Source organism: Kalmanozyma brasiliensis (genome assembly GCF_000497045.1).
Source record: "Kalmanozyma brasiliensis GHG001 unplaced genomic scaffold PSEUBRA_SCAF10, whole genome shotgun sequence".
Classification (NCBI taxonomy): Eukaryota; Fungi; Basidiomycota; class Ustilaginomycetes; order Ustilaginales; genus Kalmanozyma; species Kalmanozyma brasiliensis.
In genome coordinates this window covers 223515-244005 of record NW_015961949.1, presented here as the reverse complement: position 1 = coordinate 244005, position 20491 = coordinate 223515, and the positions used below count along the sequence as shown (strand labels likewise).

The 20491-nt window shown below is 57.8% G+C and overlaps 8 protein-coding genes across 8 annotated transcripts; 4 read left to right on the top strand and 4 right to left on the bottom strand.

The window, feature by feature from the left end:
* Nucleotides 1–63: 63 nt before the first annotated feature.
* On the top strand, nucleotides 64–1296 carry PSEUBRA_000738 (Nucleoside phosphorylase domain protein; the record flags this gene model as incomplete). The annotated part of the gene is made up of 4 exons (XM_016434068.1): nucleotides 64–96; nucleotides 173–978; nucleotides 1053–1167; nucleotides 1252–1296. The coding sequence occupies 4 exons, from the start codon at nucleotides 64–66 to the stop codon at nucleotides 1294–1296; spliced, it is 999 nt and encodes a 332-aa protein (XP_016294511.1).
* Nucleotides 1297–1467: 171 nt separating this feature from the next.
* Nucleotides 1468–2274, bottom strand: PSEUBRA_000737 (Band 7 protein; the record flags this gene model as incomplete). Its single annotated transcript, XM_016434050.1, has 1 exon — nucleotides 1468–2274. One exon carries the CDS (start codon nucleotides 2272–2274, stop codon nucleotides 1468–1470), a length of 807 nt encoding a protein of 268 aa, XP_016294510.1.
* A 691-nt stretch (nucleotides 2275–2965) lies between these two features.
* Nucleotides 2966–5086, top strand: PSEUBRA_000736 (uncharacterized protein; the record flags this gene model as incomplete). Its single annotated transcript, XM_016434066.1, has 1 exon — nucleotides 2966–5086. One exon carries the CDS (start codon nucleotides 2966–2968, stop codon nucleotides 5084–5086), a length of 2121 nt encoding a protein of 706 aa, XP_016294509.1.
* A 996-nt stretch (nucleotides 5087–6082) lies between these two features.
* On the top strand, nucleotides 6083–10615 carry PSEUBRA_000735 (Toprim domain protein; the record flags this gene model as incomplete). The annotated part of the gene is made up of 1 exon (XM_016434064.1): nucleotides 6083–10615. One exon carries the CDS (start codon nucleotides 6083–6085, stop codon nucleotides 10613–10615), a length of 4533 nt encoding a protein of 1510 aa, XP_016294508.1.
* Nucleotides 10616–10965: 350 nt separating this feature from the next.
* On the bottom strand, nucleotides 10966–13446 carry PSEUBRA_000734 (Rab-GTPase-TBC domain protein; the record flags this gene model as incomplete). The annotated part of the gene is made up of 1 exon (XM_016434041.1): nucleotides 10966–13446. The coding sequence occupies one exon, from the start codon at nucleotides 13444–13446 to the stop codon at nucleotides 10966–10968; it is 2481 nt and encodes an 826-aa protein (XP_016294507.1).
* A 506-nt stretch (nucleotides 13447–13952) lies between these two features.
* Nucleotides 13953–15815, top strand: PSEUBRA_000733 (Asparagine synthase; the record flags this gene model as incomplete). The annotated part of the gene is made up of 1 exon (XM_059464482.1): nucleotides 13953–15815. The coding sequence occupies one exon, from the start codon at nucleotides 13953–13955 to the stop codon at nucleotides 15813–15815; it is 1863 nt and encodes a 620-aa protein (XP_059321078.1).
* Nucleotides 15816–15871: 56 nt separating this feature from the next.
* Nucleotides 15872–16900, bottom strand: PSEUBRA_000732 (Chitin synthase III catalytic subunit; the record flags this gene model as incomplete). The annotated part of the gene is made up of 1 exon (XM_016434045.1): nucleotides 15872–16900. One exon carries the CDS (start codon nucleotides 16898–16900, stop codon nucleotides 15872–15874), a length of 1029 nt encoding a protein of 342 aa, XP_016294506.1.
* A 795-nt stretch (nucleotides 16901–17695) lies between these two features.
* Nucleotides 17696–20134, bottom strand: PSEUBRA_000731 (WD40 repeat; the record flags this gene model as incomplete). Its single annotated transcript, XM_016434037.1, has 1 exon — nucleotides 17696–20134. The coding sequence occupies one exon, from the start codon at nucleotides 20132–20134 to the stop codon at nucleotides 17696–17698; it is 2439 nt and encodes an 812-aa protein (XP_016294505.1).
* Between the last annotated feature and the right edge of the window lie 357 nt (nucleotides 20135–20491).

Here is a 20491-nt window from a genome sequence, read left to right as displayed (position 1 = left end):
GACCATCACCATCTGCCGACGGACAAGCCTCAACAAGAAACACCCTCCATAGTTCGGCCAAAGATGAAGGACGTGCTCAGCAACGCCAACTTTCCCGTAAGCTTCTTATCCTTAAACCCTACCCTGTCTCGTCCGTGCTGACCATCGTCGCTGTCTGCTCTTCCTCCAACAGCAAGACGCCCAGGGGCGCACCTACCATGTCGCAACATGTGCCGGTCAAGTAGCCAACCGAATCATCACGGTCGGCGATCAAGTGCGCGCGCACCGCATCGCCAAATCCTTCGATGGTGGTGCACCGCTATTCACCTTCAACTCGCAGCGCAACTTCCTCACGCTCACAGGCACCTTCCACGGCGTCCCCATCTCCATTGTCGCGATCGGCATGGGCTTCTCGGTGGTCGACTTTTTCGTCCGCGAGTGCCGCGCCGTGGTGGAGGGCGAGATGATCATTGTCCGTCTCGGCTCGTGCGGGTCGATGCAGCCCGAGTATGGCATCGGAACGGTGGTGGTGCCGAAAGCGAGCTTCGGGATCATGAGGAACTATGACTACTTTCATCATGATACGAGCGCGGATGAGCGCAGAGCGGGGGCGTTGGAGCCGTACATCATCACCAAGCCTTTGGACGCGGACGCCGAGGTGCACGATGCCTTGCTGGCCGCGCTCGAGGCCGACAAGCCCGCAGTGAAAGCCAATCTGTTCGAAGGTGGAGAAGCCAAGGCCGTGGGTAATACGGTCAATGCCAGCGCAGACAGCTTCTATGGCAGCCAGGGTAGAATTGATCCGGCTTTCGTCGATGCCAATGCCAACTTGATCGACGTGATCCGCGAAAGGAGGCCCGGTGTCGCGACGTTGGAGATGGAAACCTTCGTGCTCAACCACCTCGCTGCCGCAGCGAACGACGCGATCGAGCTGGCCGAGAAGAACGGACAGACGCCCGTGCACAAGGGTAAGATCCGAACAGGCGCCATTCAGATGATGTGAGTTCACTACCTTTTTTCCGTGCTGGGGAAAGAAAAAGTACTGACAAAGATTTATGTTTCGTTCGGCGCAGCTTCGCAAACCGCAATACGTCGGCGTTCATCTCTCCGGAGGAGTGCGAGACGCTCGAACACTGGGCCGGCAAGTCGGTCCTCGATGCTCTGGCCAGCATTGAGATCCCCAAAGAGGTAAGTAGCACAGGAGTAGAGAGGTCGCGCAAGATGACAGGCATGCTGACTGCTCCCACTCTTTCATTTGCTCGCCATTCGTAGAGACTGCACCCGCACGGCGTGTGGGACACCGCTGCATCTTCATAGACGGCTTTTGTCGACTCTGGCTTCTTATCGCAGAAATTCACCATTTGAGCAATGCATGCACAGGATGAGAATGTGACATGAGATGTGGTGTTGATTGATGCACGACATGAACGCTCGAAAGCGGTGGGAATAGAACTACATGGTTGAGAGGAGAGGCGAACAGTGAACGAATCAGGTCTGCATGTTGAGAAGCATGCCCTGGCCGCGTGGGAGGTAAGTGACGTTCTTGGCGCTGCTCAATGTCGATGCGATATCCTTGGACGCCTCGATCCTTCGGATGGTCAACAGACCGTCGCCTGCCTTCTCCAGTGCCCTTGAAATGGTTTGCGCCGCCTCGGCTTCTCCCTCTGCCCTGATAACACTCGCCTGTCGCTCCTGCTCGGCCTTTTCGACGATGAATTTGGCGCGCTCTGCGTCCTGCTGTGCGATCTGCTTTTGCTCGACCGCCTTTGTAAAGTCCTGTCCGAACGTCATGTGCGTGATCGAGACGTCTTCTAGGACGATGTTGAACTCCTTGGCTCGCTTGAGCAGATCCTCGCGAATGCGAGCCGAGACGACCTCTCGCTGTGTGATGAGCTCGGCAGCGTCAAACTGCGCCACAGTGGCCTTGAGCACTTCGTTTCCGATGGACGGAAGCACTCGCTCGTCATAGTCGATGCCGAGCGACTGGTAGATCTTGGGGAGGTGCTGGATGTCGGGTCGGCTGAGCACACGGAGCGTCAACGAGACCATCTGCAGATCCTTGGAGCCCGTGGTGGTGGAGATGTTGCGTGGCTTGATGCGGACGTCGTAGAGGATGGCCTTTTGGAGCCAAGGGACGAGAACGTGGGTGCCCTCGCCGGTAGCAATGTCCTTAACACCCTGGAAACGGTCGAACATGACGGCGCGGTATCCACCTGGAACGTCGTAGAGCGATGCCTGGAGTGCCATGACGCCGAGCCCCAGAGGGACGGCGAAGCGGGCCATCAAAGTCGACATGCTGGGCAAGATGAAGAGGATGAGGAGTCGAGGACACGGGGTGAGGGCTAGCGAGGTAGGAAGAAGGGATTAGCTTGCGACAGACGAGGATCAAAGGGGCCCAATTTCGACCCTTCTTGGCTTGTGCTGAGCTTTGGTCGCGCAACGTAAGCCTGCCAGCCGGCTCTGGCTCGAGCTGTACCGGACGAGAATTGCAACACGCTGGCCCACAAAAAAAGTTGAGAAATGAGAAGAAAGGCTCGATTTGGCCTCCACACCTCCTCCTCGTGAACCCTGAATTATCCAACCGAGAGAGAGCCTTTCACTTCACCCACGACCTCTTCTGCACATCATCTGGAAGCTCCATCGAGCGAGCGAGGCAAGCATGTCGATACGAGTCAGCTCCAGCGCTATATGGCGGTCCACAGCGCGACCCTGCGTCGAGGCAAATCGATTCCGCTCGTCGGCGGAGGCTCTCCAAACCAGTTCGCGGTTCGCTTCCACATCAAGGGTGACGCTGGGCATCAGTAAGAGTCCGCCTCGGTCAAATGCACCGTTGTCCGAAAGAAAGGCAGGCAGGCTGAGACGCAAAGAAGGCTCTCCCACATCGCCCCCCGCGCCAAAGCCGAGGAAGCTGCAACCCCCGCTTCCAGGGAGAGGCGTGAGCAACGCCTTCATCGACGAAGCAAGGCGCGACATGCAACTCAGAAAGATGCCATACGACGAGGCGGATCTCCAATGGCTCAGAGAGGCGCGGCATAGTCTGTACACGCTCAACGTGAAGGAGAAGGAGCAATCCAAACAGCTGAGGGACTTGACCAACGAGCTCAATGAGCACTATCAGTCGACTTCCAGAAAGGGAAAGGACAAGAGCACCAGTGCGAGCGACGATCTCGGAACCGACATTTCCGCTACTACTTCGATCAAAGAGGAGCCGAGCAGCAACGAAGGCAACGAAGGCAAGCAAAAGTACATCGCAGAAGTGAAGAAACGTGCCAGGAAGGTCAAAGAGGAGCTCGAGGCAACACGCAAGCAGCAAGACGAGCTTCGTTCACGAAGCGCGGAAGTGCGCCTGTCCTGGCCCAACCAGTGCCACCCGGATGTCCCGCTCGGCCCCGAGCAGAATGCGGTGTTGGTCTCTGTTCAAGACTCCCTCAATATCCTCCCCAAGGAATTTGACCTGGTGAAGGAGCCGTGGAACAAGTCAGTGATGCAAGCCAAAGACTTCCCCGACGGACCCGAGGCAGATCCGAAACGCGAACATCTTTCACTAGCGGCCACCGCCAGCGGAGCAGAGGTGGATACGGTCTCAGGATTGTTGACCACCGGAAGCTCGTGGCCGTATCTGCTGGGAAGCATCAGCTTGCTCGAGCATGCCTTGTCGCAATACGCCATGTCGATCGTGGTTCGCAAAGGATTCTTGGCCGTTTCACCGCCCGATGTCGTTCGAGCTGATCTCGCGGATCGATGTGGATTCCGCCCGAGGGACGAGAAGGCCAAGCAAACCTACTTTCTCGAGCCGACCAAAAGCAACAGCTCGGATGACTCGGCAGATCTCTGCCTGGCCGCCACAGCCGAGATCCCGCTCGCCGGTTTGCTCGCAGGTCGTCAACTCGACGCTTCCAACAAGGGGGGCAAGCCATCCTCTCCGGCCAGTGGTGCATCCTCCTTGATCCAAACGTCAGAGCTACCCATCAAGCTTGCAGCGCTTGGGCATGCCTTCCGTGCCGAAGCCGGCGCACGTGGAGCAGACACGCGTGGACTTTACCGTGTGCATCAGTTCAGCAAAATCGAGATGTTTGTCGCCACAGAAGGCGACCTGCAAGCGAGTGATGCCATGCTCGAAGAGCTACGCACCATCCAGGAGGAGGTGATCGGTGGGCTCGGTCTGCCGTACCGTGTGCTGGACATGCCCACAGAAGAGCTCGGAGCGAGTGCATATCGCAAGTACGACATCGAGGTGTGGATGCCGGGACGAGGATCGTGGGGTGAGGTCTCTTCAGCTTCGAACTGCACGACCTATCAAGCGCGAAGGCTGCGCATCCAAATCAGGAATGCAGGAACAAACGCGAACGATGTGAACGATCCGGAACATCCTACCGTGCATACGCTCAATGCCACGGCAGCCGCGATCCCGCGTCTCATCGTGGCTATCCTCGAGAACCACGGCGTGGAGAATGGCAAACTGGTGCTGCCTGATACGCTCAAGCCCTTCTGGCTGGCGGGCGACAAAGATCCCAACGTCACGTGGCTGTATACGGGAAAAGCTAGCGCTGGCTCGCAGTCGAGCCTGAAGCGGGCGATGACGCGCATTCGCTCGATCGCAAAGAGGAACGGCACGGATGCGCCGACCATGATGGCCTCTTTCCTGGTCTTGCACGAGCTCACTGCCATCATCCCGTTGGCGATCCTCTTCTACGTATTTGGCGCGCTCGGCGTTGGGACAGCCGTCTTGCAGTGGCTTCTCGGCGACGCGGACGCCGCAGCTTCGCAGAGCGAGGCCGACTCGCAACCGCTGCTGTCTCGCTTTCGGGCTTGGGCACGTCTGAAGGAGCAGCGCTTCGAGCGGTACTGTCGAAAGAAGGGCTACCTCGGCTTCGAAAAGCAGGACATCGAGTCGATCAATGCAGCCAATGACCTCGGCGACTCGAGACGCTTTGCAGGCTCGTTTGCCAACATGGTCGCGGCCTATATTCTGGTCAAGGCGCTGCTTCCAATCCGCATCGGTGCTTCGGTGGCGCTAGCGGGACCGTTCTCGCGTACCGTTCTCGAGCCTCTCAAGAGGCTGTTGCTCCGTCGCTCACCTGCGAAGACTTGCGTCTCCCCGTCGTGAGGCCGCAAACCTCTCTATATATCCCGGAAGGAAGCAGGAAAGCACACACTATCGGACTACGCCCATTTTCTGTGATTGTCACCACATAGAATGTAACAATATCACAAAAATCACGTGCAGACGCGTGTTTGCTCGCATCGATTCCGCTCCTGGCTAAGCCTTGACTTGTGTCTGAACGTGCTCAGCCTCGACCTTGATCACCATCAAGTATCTGAAGGCTTGGTCACAAAGCTGATCAGCGGATGCATTCTGGACTGTCTGTGACTGCAAAACCTGAGAGGGATGAATATCTCGAGATGGGACAGAGTTCAAGGTACAGTAGGCGGAACTCAGAGGAAGGAGACAGACAGTCCAGAAGTCGCCGAGCTCTGTCAACCAGCTCTAAGTATGAAGCGTGTGACTGCTTTGAGCGTTCAGAGGACAACTCAGCCATTGAATTGAGCTTGGTGGACGCGGCCTGGGGAAGTGTTGCTCTGCCTTGAATAGCTTGGAACAAGGCGCGTCGCTGTGTTGATCTCTGCTCAGTCTGCAGGCTGCTCTCTTTACGACGCGGGACTCGAATCTAAAAAGTGTTGCTCTCTCGTTCCGCAAGGGAAGAAGCGCGCGTCCACTCAAAGCAAACCCATCCGCAGTCACAAATTTACAGTCCAACCTCGTCTTCTATCTTTCCTTGCCCTCATCACCTCCAACATCCCTCGTCCTGACCCTCAGACAGTCTCCGCGCACCACCAGCAGACTGTTCTCTAGCGGTGGATCTGCTCCACCATTCCTCCAAACACTTGGCTGCCTGGTGCCGCCTCGCTCCTTCGACTCGGTTCATCCTCTTCTCGAAGCCTTGCCTCCGCATCCAACCTTGTTCCACGACCACGTCTACCACAGTCTCGTCTTCGATCGCCTTTCACGTTCCCATTCTCCCACACAACTGCTTCAACACCTACCTCCTTCACCGCTCTCAGGGCATCAACGCCCCGAAACTTCACCACCACCACAGCCAAGATGTCCGAGTCAGACTACATGTCAGATACTTCCGACTTTGCCATCCCGGCGAAGAAGGCCGCTGCTCCCAAGACGAAAGCGCCTCCTAAACCCAAGGCTGCTGCCGGTGCGAAGGCAGGCGCCTCCAAGGCTAGTGGCGCTGCTGCCAAGCCAAAGAAACAGCCCTTGGCTAAACGCAACAGTAATGGCGCCGACAGCGACCCAGATGTCAGCATGATTGACAGCGAGGCTGATGTCTCGTTCCAGCCTGTTGCACCTTCCAAGTCGGCCAACGGCAAGAGCGCTTCCGAGACATACCAAAAGCTCTCGCAGCTCGAACATATTCTCAAGCGTCCTGATACTTACATCGGCAGTGTCGAGAAGCACACAGAGAAGCTCTGGGTCTTTGACAAGACCAAGAAGCAGATGGCCTACCGCGAGACGACTTACGTTCCCGGCTTCTACAAGATCTTTGACGAAATCCTTGTCAATGCTGCTGACAACAAGGCGCGCGATCCCGGCATGACCCACCTCAAGGTCGACATCAACCGCGAGGACAACTCCATCATGGTCTGGAACAACGGTCACGGTATCCCTGTCGAGATGCACGACAAGGAGAAGGTCTACATCCCCGAGCTCATCTTTGGTCATCTCCTCACCTCGTCCAACTACGACGACAACGAGGCCAAGGTCACCGGTGGTAGGAACGGTTACGGTGCCAAGCTCGCCAACATCTACTCCACCGAGTTCACCGTCGAGACCGCCGATGCCAAGAACCAGGCCAAGTACAAGCAGACCTTCACCAAGAACATGCACGACAAGGGCAAGCCCAAGATCACCAAGCACAGCAAGGCCGATGAGTACACCTCGATCACCTTCAAGCCCGACCTCGCCCTGTTTGGCATGGAGTCCATCGACGACCACATGGAGGCCCTCATGCTCAAGCGTGTCTACGACATGGCAGGTACCGTCAAGGGCATCAAGGTCACCCTCAACGGCGAGCTGCTCAAGATCAAGAACTTCAAGCAGTACGTCGAGATGTACGTCACTGCCATCAACGAGCTGGGTGGCAAGGCCGACAATGGCGAGGAAGGTGGTGCTGGTGGTGACGTGCCCGCCGGCGCCGCTCCCAAGCCGGCCATCATCTACGAGTCGGTCGTCGACAAAGGACGCACCTGGGAAGTAGCCTTCGCCGTCTCGGATGGTGAGTTCCGTCAAGTCTCGTTCGTCAATAATATCGCTACTATCAAGGGTGGTAAGCACGTCGACCACGTGGCTGACCAGGTCATCACGCGCCTCATCGACCACGTCAAGAAGGACAAGAAGACAGGAAAGGTCATGCCCAATCAGGTCCGACAGCAGCTCTGGGTCTTTGTCAACTGTCAGATTGTCAACCCCACCTTCGACGGTCAGACCAAGGAGACCCTCACGCTCAAGCAGAGCGCGTTTGGCAGCAAATGGACCCTGACCGACGAGTTCGCCAAGAAGGTCATCAAGTCCGGTGTCGTCGACAACATCGTCAGCTTTGCGCGCTTCAAGCAGGACCAGGCGCTCAAGAAGACCGACGGCCACAAGCGTACCCGCATCACCAACATCCCCAAACTCGAGGACGCCAACAACGCCGGTGGAAGGAAAGCGCGAGACTGCACCCTCATCCTCACTGAAGGTGACTCCGCCAAATCGTTGGCTGTCGCCGGTATCGTCGAGGTCGGAAGGGACAACTACGGCGTTTTCCCGCTTCGTGGTAAGCTCTTGAACGTCCGTGAAGCCTCGCACGACCAGATCATGAAAAATGCCGAGATCAAGGCCATCAAGGAGATCCTGGGTCTGCAGCACGGCAAGCAGTACCTCGACGTCAACAGTCTTCGATACGGCAGCATCATGATCATGACCGATCAGGATCACGATGGTTCGCACATCAAAGGTCTCATCATCAACTTCCTCGATCACTTTTACCCGTCGCTGCTCAAGATCCCCGGCTTCCTTGTCGAATTCGTCACTCCAATCGTCAGGTGCAAAAAGGGCAACCAGGACCTGTCCTTCTTCACGATTCCGGAATACGAGCAATGGAGGGAGTCTCACAACGGTGGTAAGGGCTGGCACGTCAAGTACTACAAGGGTCTCGGTACTTCGGATAGCAAGGATGCCAAGAAGTATTTCCGAGACCTCCCCAAGCACAGGCTGCCCTTCGACGTCACCAAGGACGGCGATCGCGAGCTCATCGACCTCGCTTTCAACAAGAAGAAGGCCGATGATCGTAAAGAGTGGCTCCGACAGTTCCGACCTGGCACCTACCTGGACCACAACGCTCACCTCATTCCGTACGCCGACTTTGTCAACAAGGAGCTCATCCTCTTCTCCATGGCGGACAACATGCGTTCCATTCCTTCAGTCGTCGACGGTCTCAAGCCTGGTCAGCGCAAGGTCATGTACATTATGCTCAACAGGAAGACCCAGGGTGAGTTGAAGGTTCAGACCCTCGTGGGCACGGTCTTGGGTCAGGCAGCTTATCATCACGGTGATGCTGCGCTGACCATGACCATCGTTGGTCTCGCGCAGAACTTTGTGGGTAGCAACAACGTCAACATGCTCGAGCCCAGGGGTCAATTCGGTACTCGTCTCCTCGGCGGTAAGGACGCCGCTTCCGGACGATACATCTTCACCGCTTTGCCCAAGATCTCACGGGCTCTGTTCCCTCAGTCGGATGACGCTCTGCTCGATTACCTGGAGGATGATGGAACCAAGGTCGAGCCTCACTGGTATATCCCTGTGGCCCCCCAGGTCCTCATGAACGGTGCTGACGGTATCGGTACCGGATGGTCGACTTCGGTGCCCACCTACAACCCACACGAGATTGTTGCCAATTTGCGACGACGCATGGCCGGCGAAGACGTTATTCCTCTGAAGCCATGGTTCCGTGGCTTCACCGGTACCGTCGAGGAGTTCGCTCCTGGTCGTTTCAAGGTGAGCGGTCGTGTCAACCAGATTGACGAGAAGACCTGGGAGATCACCGAGCTGCCCATCCGAACCTGGACTTCGAATTACAAAGAGTCGCTCGAAGAGCGCGTCCTGTCGTCGGAGAAGCAGCCTGCAACCATCAAGGACTACAAGGAGTATCACACCGAGTCGACCGTCAACTTTATCGTCGAGCTGACCACCAAAGGTCAGGCTGAGATCGCCGAAAAGGGGCCGGATGCTTTCTTCAAGCTCTCGTGCCAGATCTCCACCACCAACATGGTGCTGTTCGACCAGGATGGCAAGATCAAGAAATACTCTTCGCCCGAGGAGATCTTGGAGGAGTTCTACCTCCTTCGTCTCTCGTACTACCAGAAGAGGAAGGAACACCTGGTGGATCAGCTCAAGCTCATGTACGACAAGCTGTCCAACCAGGCTCGCTTCGTGCAGATGATCATCACTCGTCAGCTCGTCGTGTCCAACCGCAAACGCGCCGACATTGTCAAAGACCTGCGCGAGAAGGACTTCCGACCCTTCCCCAAGCAGGGCAAGGCGGCGATCGCTGCCAACCCCGAGGACGATGAGCCGGTGGATGAGGAAGATATCTCAGCCGACTCGGACTTCGACTACCTGCTCAACATGGCCATCTACAACCTGACCAAGGAGAAGGTCGAGAAGCTTCTGAAGGAGCGCGACGGCAAGGAGGAAGAGCTCAAGATCCTCATCGGCCGCTCGCCCCAGAACCTGTGGGACGAGGACCTGGGCAAGTTCATTGAGCTTTGGGAAGAGATGCTCGAAGAAGATGAACGCCGCCTTAAGGATGTCGTCACCAAGGTCAAGAAAGGCAAGCAGACGAAGAAGGCTTCGGCCAAGACTGGTGCTGCAGCCCGCCGCGTTCTCAAGAAGGCGATCAACTCGGACGGCGAAGAGGAAGATGACGGCATGGACGACATCGACGGCGATGACTCTGAGGACGACTTCAAGCCGTCCGCCGCTGCGGGTAAGAAGAAGGCAGCCGCTCCTGCTCGTGTCAGCCCAGCCAAGAAGCGTGCCGCCGCTGACGCCTTGGATGACGACGACATGAAGCTGCTGCTTGGCACCACCTCCAACGGCGCCGCCGCCAAGAAGCCGCGTGCAAACGCATCTGTCTCGAGGTCGGCCACTGCTTCGCGAGCAACCACTCCTCAGGTCGTCGAGCTGGACGATGGCGACGACTCGAAGCTCGCTCCGCTGTTCCGAGCCGCTGGCACAAGCAGCAAACCCGCTGCTGCCACGAAGAAGGCCGCCGCTCCCAAGAAAGCGGCCGCGAGCAAGCCGGTGGAAGCCCCCAAGTCTTTCAACTTGTCTGACTCGGAGGACGACACCATCGCAGCTCCCAAGGCCAAAAAGGCTGCCGCCGCCAAGCCTGCTGCTGGCAAGAAGACAGCCACCGGTCTGGGACGCAAGAAGGCCGCCGCACCGGCCTCGGACACCGAAGACTCGTTCATGATCGACAGCCCCGCTTCGGCTGCTCCTGCTCGCGCCTCGGGTCGCTCGGCACGAGGCGCTTCGGGCAAGATGAGCTACAAGATCGATGATTCGGAGGACGAGGACTTCTAATTGCTGCTCCGTCGTCGTCTTACTCAAGCGTCCCGTTTTATGTATTTGTGTTGTTCGTGGCTATGGTAATCGTTTCCTGTTTTAGACTTGGGAAGTGCCGTGTGTCTGTGTTGAGCGGGTGGATCGGCTGTCATCTGTCTCGTGTCAGGCCCTGGCGGTCACCACAACCATGCACGAGGTCATTTGGCCGCCTTGCATCTACGCTGGATATCTTCCCTTGTCTCTCGTCCGTCCCTTACAGGAAGTGTGTGTCTGCATGCGAAGGAAGTCCTCTCGTCATACTCGATGCATGCAGTCGGCGACACACGCTGGGCTTTGTGTGCAAAATGGGGATCGTCATTCGCGCTCTCCTACACGCTTCCACTGCCGGCGCTATCGCGCAGCGCAGCCTCCTGAGCCCTCGCCAAGCCTCTGGCGCTGCTCCGATTGTTGCCGCTCTCCTGTTCGGCGCTCAACACCGCCTCGGCATACATCATTTTGTACCTCACCAGCTCCTCTGCCATCTCCTCTTTGGCGATCTTGGCCATGACGACGTCCTTGACCATCTCGACGTGTTCGGCGTTGACGCTGTTGAGTTGGTCCTCGAGGGCTTTGACGCGGGCGGCGAGGTTGCGGTTGACCAAACGCAATGCTTCCGTTTCCCTCCGATGCGCGTTGGCCGCCCGAACTTGGGTATCGAACTCGCTTGCGTAGGTGTCGAGTTGAAACGGCGTGATGGAGATGTTGAATGCGTCGCGAACAAAGGCGTTTGTGTGATAGACCGAGCTGATGGTCGACGACGCTCCCACCGGTCCACTCGCAACCACATTCTCGGCAGAGGGAGAAGAACGACGATAACACTCGAACAACTCCATCTTGAGAAACGTCACCACCCGATCAAACGGCATCTCCAACAACACCTCCTCGTTCCGTTTCATCAACGCCACCGCAAACCGAAACAACGCCTCCACCCCCTCGGCGAACACCGAATCCAAAATCCGATAGACGAAATCCAGAGGGAAGCGGTACGAGAAGAGCGTCATAAACCACTGACTCGCATACATGCTGCTTTTGACGCCCTGTCGCACCAAATGCCTATGCAGCAACGGTAAGAAGTCCTCGAGCAACCGATCGAATTGGAACAGCCGCAATTGCAACGCTGGCATGTTCGGCGTGAAATGCCCCCGAAGATCGTAGCTCTTCATCAACCTGACAAAGGTGGAAAACGCCTCTTCGTCCGGCATATTCAACAACAGTGGTCCAACAACAAACTGCATCCCCTGACAATACCCCACCTCGGGATCATAGAGACTATACGCCTTGATGACATTGTACAGGTTTTCCTGTCCGACACCCTTTCCGTCTTGAAAATAGTCCTGTTCGGGAAAGGTGCGGTTGAGATCGCGACGAATGGCCTTCTCGTGCGGCGAGGACTGTTTGAGGTAGTAGGCGTAGATGATTTCCATCTCTTCGTTTTTGCTGCTGCTCATGAGCTGCCACATCATCCCCCTTAGGGCGGGGGGGATGCCAGCTTGAATGGCGCGACTGAGCTGACGAGGCGAGGTGCGAGCGACGGATTGGTAGTTGGACATGACATCGCCCCAGAATTCCCAGTCGATCTGGTCTTCCGCCGTATCCGACGCGGGAGGGCCCGTGTAGGCGGTATCCGTCGACGTCGGCTCCACTTCGTCCCTTGCAGCGACCACAGAGGTGGGTTGGGGAGGATCGACTTGTTCTGTGTGGGACAACCGCTGTCCATCGCGAAGCTTGTCGAAATGCTCCTTGAGCTTGATCGCACCATCCAAGCTGGCGCGCATCTGCTTGGGATCGCCACTGAGTCGCTTGTGCTGCGTCTCGAGACGTGCGAGGAGGAAGTCGTAGTTGCCGGCACCATTGCGGACGGGTTCCGAGTCGACGGAGCGGTTGGTGGTGGTGGTGATGGTGTCTCGCCGCGAGTCGCGGCGGTTGGAGGAGGTCCAGCCGGCTCCGTCCCCGCCAACGGCAGGAGAGGCGCCGCCCAGACTGACGTTGGAGAAGTGCGTCGAGCTCACGCCTGGTGTGTCCGGAGCGTGGGCTGCGACAGGCTTGGAGGTGTCGGTCTGCGAGTAGCGCACGGGCTGCGATGCGGATTCATCGGTGGAGGCAAAGGGGTTCGAGATGGTTTCGTCCGGCTCGAGGAGGGAGGTTGCACCGACGGAAGGTGGGACCTTCTCGACATGGTCTGGCAGCGTCAACTTGGCTTTCTCTTCATCCAAGATGAGCGAGTCGGATGCTGATTGACTGTCGCGGATCTCGGCTGAGCTGAGAGGGACATCGTTGCTGAAGGAGTTGTCGTTCGAGGATGTAGCATTCAGGGTGGCAACGGAAGAGCTGGCTGGGATGCCATCGTCGGCGTTCTCTTTCAGTGCCGACGTCGGGTCAGACAGCCCGGGGAAGCCATCCTCGGTGGGTTTGGGTGTGAGCACTTGGGCCTCTCGTGTATCGGCAGCTAACGAGGGACGTCTCGCCGCTGGGTCGTCTGCTGTGGTCTCGATTGATGGGTCCTTTGCTGCAGCGTCACTCGTCTTTGCGTCGTCCTGCTTGTCCAGAGTCGCGTCGTCTGTAGGGTCTGCACTCGAGGACGGCGTGATGCCATCAGCGGGCGATCCATCGGCAGCGTCCTCGAAGTCGTCGTTGTCGGTGTGTGTGCTCGACTCGTATCCGTCGTGCGGCGCATCGAGGTGGGTCGCAGAGAGCTCGTCGGCGAGCGAAGCCTGCGTTGCTGAAGCTGCCTTGTCTGACTTCTTGTCGCCCTTGGAGTTGCGGTTGGCGAGCGCCGACGGCGGTGCCTTTCTCGCGCGCTTGGGCGGCATCCTGGGATGCGATCTGCCTCGTGGGATGGAAGAAACGCTGTTGCCGCTCTCTATGCAGTCTGACCTGCTCGCGCTGGGGTACTCTTGTCGGATAGGCGGTCGTTGAAGTCAAGAAGGTAGCAGCGCGTAGATACGGTTCGAGGAGCTCTGCAAAAGCCAGCGTGCACACGACTGAGCTGAGCAGAAGTGACGTGTGTGATGATAGTGAAGATGGGCGTCGCAGCAATGTGCTGGATAGTGAGAGGATGCAAAGTGCCAAAGGAGGTTGACACGCGACTATTTGAAGGATGGTCGAAGCGGCGGCATCTGCAGGAGAAGAAGCAGCCGTACCACGCCGCCATGCTGTCTTGGGCCCTTCTGCATCGGCACAGGCCAACCACGCGCTTGAAAGCCACCTTGAAAAAGGCTAAATAATTTGGCGGCGGAGCGCGAAGAAGAGTCTTGACAAGACCCTGAAAACTGTCAATTGAGTGCCGGGCGATCTTCTTTGCACTCATCCTCCAGGGATGTGCGGCATTGGCGTCTTGATCACGCCTGCCTCGACGCAGCAAGATGGTCACACGGTATCAGAGGATGGCATCAAGCGCTTGCGGGAAGCCTGGCCGTCCGTGCTTGAGAACATCAGCAATCGAGGCCCAGATTCGCTAGAGACGATCCAACACGACTTTCAAGTCACCACCGACGACATCGCCTCGCCATGGAACCTCTCACTGACAGCGAGCGTGCTCTGTCTGCGCGGCGAAGGTATCACTACGCAGCCGCTGGTCAGCGAGGACGACCGGCTCGTGCTAGCATGGAACGGTCAGATCTTCCATTGGGACGACCAAGTCACACGCTCCGATCAAGCGACCTCCTCCAAAGTGCGGCTCGACTCTGGACACAACGACGCCGTCATCCTGCTCGATAGGATTCAGCACCTGCTCGGTCAGCCAGATCAAGATGATGGCAAGACGACTTGCGAGCTGGCCCTTAACCTGACCCTGTCCGAGGTGGAAGGCCCCTACGCATTCGTCCTGCTCGACCGCACCGAATCCAAGCTCTACTATGGTCGCGACCCATTGGGCAGACGATCGCTTCTTCTGCATCGCTCCTCTACCGAGTCCGCCATCGCCATTGTCTCTGTCGCCAGTGAAGCTCTTGCATGCCTCGACCATGGATTGACCACCCTAACAGAAATTGACTGCTCCTCGCTATGGACTCTCGACCTGCGCACCCATCCCATCGTCCCTGCACCGCTCCCACGCCTCCCATCGCGCTTCACCTCCCCGCTCCTACTCCGTGAACTCCGCCCCTCTCCATCCACAACCGATCCCCCCGATCCACTCGCCACCTCACGGATCCGGGCGGACTTCCTCGCCGTCCTCTCCGACAGCGTCCGACGCCGCGTCACGCAGATCACCACCTCTCAACCGGCCAATTCGGCGCACGTGGCCATCCTCTTCTCCGGCGGACTCGACTGTACTACCCTTGCGCTCCTCGCCGATCGACATGTGCCGCGTGAGCAGCCGATCGATCTGCTCAATGTGGCGTTTGAGAATGTGCGTGCGATCGCGGCGGCTCGGGCTGACCGCGAGAGGCGTCGGTTGGTCGCGGGTAAGGCTGGAAGGAAGGCGAAGGGCAAGCACAAAAACGACGTCGTCGAGATGGACACAGAAGCAATGGGCGAGGAAGAGGAGAAGGTGGTGGACATCTATGCGGTACCTGATCGAGTGACGGGGTTGGCTTCGTACGAAGAGCTTCGTGCACTCGCCCCAAAGAGGCGGTGGAACTTTGTCTCGATCAACATCCCATACATCACCTACACAGCGCACCGATATACCGTAGCAGCGCTGATGTCACCCACCTCCTCAGTCATGGACCTCTCCATCGGTGCCGCGCTGTACTTCGCCTCTCGCGCATTTGGCCATCTGTGCTCTTCCACACCGTACACTTCGCCTGCCAAAGTGCTGATCTCCGGTTTGGGAGCGGACGAAGTGCTCGGCGGCTACTCGCGCCATCGAGCTGCGGCCAACCAGTCGCTTCAATCGTTGGTGGACGAGCTGCAGATGGACCTGGATCGACTACCCACCCGCAACCTGGGTCGGGATGATCGGGTGCTGTCCGACGCCGGAAAGGAAGCTCGCTACCCGTTTCTGGACCGGACCGTGCTCGAGTTTCTCACAAACATACCCGTCCATCAGAAGGTCGATCTCGATAGAATCGGAACAGACGGTGCCGGGGGCGATAAGAGGTTGTTGAGAGACGTGGCAAAGGCGTTAGGTCTGGAGGGCGCGAGCGAGCTCAAAAAGCGCGCCATGCAGTTCGGCACCCGCGCCGCCAAGATCGATGTCGAAAGCCGTCATGTCAAAGGTCATCACAAGATCACATAGATATGGAATCCAAAAGAATGAAATGTCCTACGAATTGCAAGAGAGACGAATGGTGGCTAGTGCGAGTAGTTGCCGAGGGGCGGGTAACCCATAGCGCTCTTGGCCGGGGTGGGAGCCAACCTGTTTGGGCTACTACCTCTCCAATCGTTGCCACTGACGCTGAGGGTTCCGTCGCCCTCGCTGCTGCCCGTACCCGCAAAGAGCGGATCTTTAACCTCCCACACAGCCTGCTTGGAGCCGACACTAAACTCGAGGTCCTCCTTGGTAATGCTGTCCCAGTACTTGTACACCATCATCACGGCGAGGAGCATGCAGAGGGAGCCGAAGAAGGTGCCGTCGATGTAGTGCTTGACTGCGCGGCAGACCTCCTGGCCGAAGCCGTACATGAGGATCAACCCAGCGGCGAAGAAGAAAAGGCCGAAAGTGATGTCACCCAACGGCCAACGGTCGTCGAGCGTGCGCAGAACGAGGAGGACCTGGGAGACGACGTAGATGATGACGCAAGCGAGGGGGAAGATGAGTTCGACGATCCACAGGCCGGTCTGTTTGGTCGGCGACATGCCTGCGAAGCCCTTGAACGTGGCGATGGACACAAAGAGGCCGACGGCGAAGAGGACGACGGAAGAAAGACGCAGGAACCAGAGCGACTTGGGCGTTCCATCCTCGGCAAACTGGAATCCCACAAACCCGTTGATCAACAGACACCAAAAGATCGCCGTCTTCAATCCCACATATACCGCCGTGAGATACGTATACGCCGCCGAGTACGTCGGAACGATCGCCGAGTCGAGGAAAATAACCAGCACCTCCGAAAGCGCATAGAGGTAGAAGAAGAGCACGATCTCCTTGCGCCCGACCGCCGTGTACTTAGAGCGAATGTGGTAGACCATGATGGCGGTCATGACGAGCGCGGCGATGTGGATGAAGCAGGTGGCGGGCTGAAAGATGATCGTCTTGTTGATCTCGACGTTGCGAGAGTAGCAGACGGGTTCGAGCCCCAGGCCGGAACTGCCCAGGAGCGGACAGACGACCATGGCGATCTCATCGCAGATGAATGAGTACGAGCCGAACGCGAAGCCTGGCATTTTGAAGATTGGTAAGCAAGCCAGTGGTCACTGATGTAAGGCGAAAAGTCGATGGGTGCCTAGGATGATGACGAACGTGTTGATGCTTTGGAATGCCTCGTCGCGACTGTTGTGAAAAGAGTGTGGAGTGGCTAAGCCGAGTCGCGGTCACGATCGTGTCGCCAAGAGAGTGAGTGATCGTAGCGAGTCTGCGCGGCGTGAGCGTGTGTCGATTTGATGTGCAGAGAGATGCTGGTGAAGGACGAAGCAGCGATGAGGGATGAAGAGAGGGAAGAAGCATGCAGACACACCAAGTCGCGATCGATGAGAGATGTTTCTCAAAATTCACCGTTGAGCAAAGCAACAAGCCAACAGGCGCAGGCAGTGCTTCGCTTCGCCGAGGCCGTGTTAGCGAGTCTGCCTGGCTCACTCGCTCACTCACTCACGCTTGGCTGGCTGGGACAAACACGCGCTGCAGTCGCTGATTTTCTTGCTGCAGCTCTGCCTGCAGGGGATTTTCGAATTGCTAGTTCGCGATCTTGACCCTTTTGTAATTGCTACAACACTTGAATTCCAGCTCGCAAAAGGGGTTCGATTTCTAGCCAAAATAAAAAATAAAATAAAAAAACGACGTCGCGAAGAGGGTCTTTGCTGGCCCAGGAGTCCTTCCCCTGTTCTCCCGACAAAGCCTCATCAGGAGCTTCTGTCTCAGTCGCACAATGCGAAGGCTTCGTCGTCATGCTTCCTTTGACTGATGATGGCTGGCGACTACAGATACGGTACAAATGACACAGATGTGCAGACCTGTACATGCCCTTACAGCGCCCAGATCTTGACCACGCTGTCCTTGCCACCCGAGACAGCGTATCGGTCCATGTAACGCAGCCTCTCCACCGGCGAAGTGTGTCCGTTGAGCGTCAACGATCCATGCTGCAGCGTGGTGCGGTTAAAGATCTTGACTTCGTTCTCGCCCGTTGCTGCGAGGATCTTGCGCGAATCGAATTGCAATGCCGTGACGGGGTGATCGTACCGGATGGTGTCCGAGATGCTGCCCATGCGCAGGTCCCAGATGCGGATCGACTTGTCCAAGCTGCCCGAGATGATGTGGTGCTCGTCGAACTGCAGGCACGTCACGGGGGCTGTGTGGCCCAGCAAAGTGCGGTGCGCTTGACCCGTTCGCATGTCCCACATGCGCACACCGCCGTCGCCGGATCCGCTCGCCAGCGCGTAGCCCCAGAACTGCACACCGCCTACAAAGTCCTGGTACATCTCCCAGCTGCCGTCGGCGTACGGTGGCGTCGGATAGGCGAAGGCGCCCGCGAGGCTGTCCAACACCGAGAATGAGTCGCGCGAGCTCAAACCGGGCCTGTTCGAGCCCAGGATGGACGAGGAGGATGCTTTGCGCGAGGGCGAGTCAGGGAAGCCAAACTCGGACTGCGATAGTGCTTGGGAAGAAGTCGGGTTGGAGATGGCCCACAGGATGTCCATCGTCAGCACGCACTGGCCCGTGTTGAGATCCCATTGGCGCAATGTCTTGTCGGAAGCACCAGTCACGAGGCAGTTGTCGTCAAAGTACAATGCGGTGACTGACTTGCTGTGCCCCTCCAAGCTCTTGACGCATGGGTCGAATTCGTCCCGCACATCCTCGTCGTCCTCTTCTGCGAACGTCGTGTCGCCATTGCGGATCTTGATACTGCTTGTGCTCTCGTCTCCGGCGAGTTGAGGACTGCGATTCAAGTCGGGCGACCTCCTCCTCGCTGGAAGCTCTCCGGAAGCCGTCATGGTGAGTCTCGCTTCGAAGTTCTGCACTTTGGTCAGGTCCCAGATGCGGACGGAATGGTCCGAGCCACCGGTGATGCACACCTCGTCTTCCACCTGCAGACATTTGACGGTCCCCGAGTGACCGCGCAACCTGCCGACCTCGTCTCCCGAGGCTAGATCCCACACGCGCACGGTCTCGTCCAGCGACGCTGAGACCAGCGTTCCGTAAGGCTCGGTGAAATCGAGCGAGGTGATGGGTGCCGAGTGATCTGCAAGCGTCATGAAGGCGACGCCAGATGGCAGCTCGTCGTGTTCTGAGGGCATGAAGAGCGGTCCCTTTCGACGACGGCTGCTACCCTGACTGGTCGTAGCTCCGGTAGCAGCCGCATTGGCAGCCGCTGCAGGACCACCGGGCATTGCACGCAGATGCTTCTGGACGGCCAGTAACTCTCCCACACCCTCGTGCTCATCGTTGAGCTCCAATTCCTCTTCGCGAAGACCGAGCAGCTTCTTGTTGAGACCCGCCTTGATCTTCTCCAGCACCTTGATCTTGGCATCTACAGCAGACAGCTCCGAGTCGATGAGCGAGCGTCTGACACCGACGTCGTCCTGTTCGCGTTCAATCTCTCGCAGCTGCCTCTCGAGCTCCTCCAGTTCAATGACCGAGGCGCGTGTCCCATCCTTGCCTCTGGAGAGTATGCGACTGGCCTGATTCCGGCGTGCGTGACGCTGCTCGCGTGCTTGAAATGCCGAAACTGGCTCGGTGTCGACGCCCTCGACCATCAGACCTCGCGCCTTGTCGCCCATCGCTTTGAGTCCCAGCTTGGTGGGGCCTTCCGGTCCATCCTCGAATCCACTGGCAATGGCTCGTACTCGCCTGCGCCGTTGACGTCCCTCGGTCGAGCTAGGTATTGTTGCTTGAAATCCTCGAAGAAGAGAGACCGATGGTTCCGACTTGTGCTTGGCGGCTTCGATGGCAGCTCTGGAGCCCGACTGTGCATCGCCGTTGGCGTTGAGATCGAGATCCTGCGCTGCTGTGGCGAGAATGCGGTCGCTTTCTTCCAAGACGAAGAGCTCATGAGAAGTGATGCCGTTCATGGGCCCACGACCGATCCCAGATTGAATCAAAGACCCGCCAATGCGGACCAGCGATCGAGCAGGGCTGCTGATGGAAAAGCCCGGAGTCAACAGCAGGCGGGCTCGCCGTTGACCGTCAGGTGTGAGCCCGAGTGCGGTGTTGGAATTGGACACGGCTGCCATCATGCGAGTGGTCATAAGCTGTGGCGCAACGTCTGAAAGCAGACGACCTGCCTCGTTCTGGCCATGGACGCCATTGGAGCCCAGATAGGGAGAGCCAGGTGTAAAGGGCTGCAAGTAGGCTTTTGTGGAGCTGATGGCTCCTGTGAGCGTGTCGCGGATCGAGGCGGATGTTGGAAGGCTGGAGCCAAAGTCGGCGTTGCGCCAGTCGGCGCCAAGCAGAGGGCTTTGGCTCATGCTGAGCCTGGATGGTCAAGTGCGGGACACCTGTTCGCTCTCGTCTTCAACGTCCTTCGAAGTTTCGGACCGGTGGGTCAGGATCGCCGGGAATCGCACTGGTGATCTCTTGAAGATCGGGCGCACAAGATCGTAGTCGCAGGGCGATGTGTTTCAGCGTTCGATGAAGATGCTGCGTATGGTTGACGTTGCGTCGGTGATGCGTCGTAGCCGAAATGCGATGATGAAATGGAGCCTTGCGCTCCGTGCGCAGCAAGAAAGCGTATCAAAGGAAAGAAGCGACGTCGGTTTGGAAAGCTTATGTGCTCGGCCATGAAATGAAGTGAAGTGAGATCGGTCGATCCTTTGTTGGTTTGG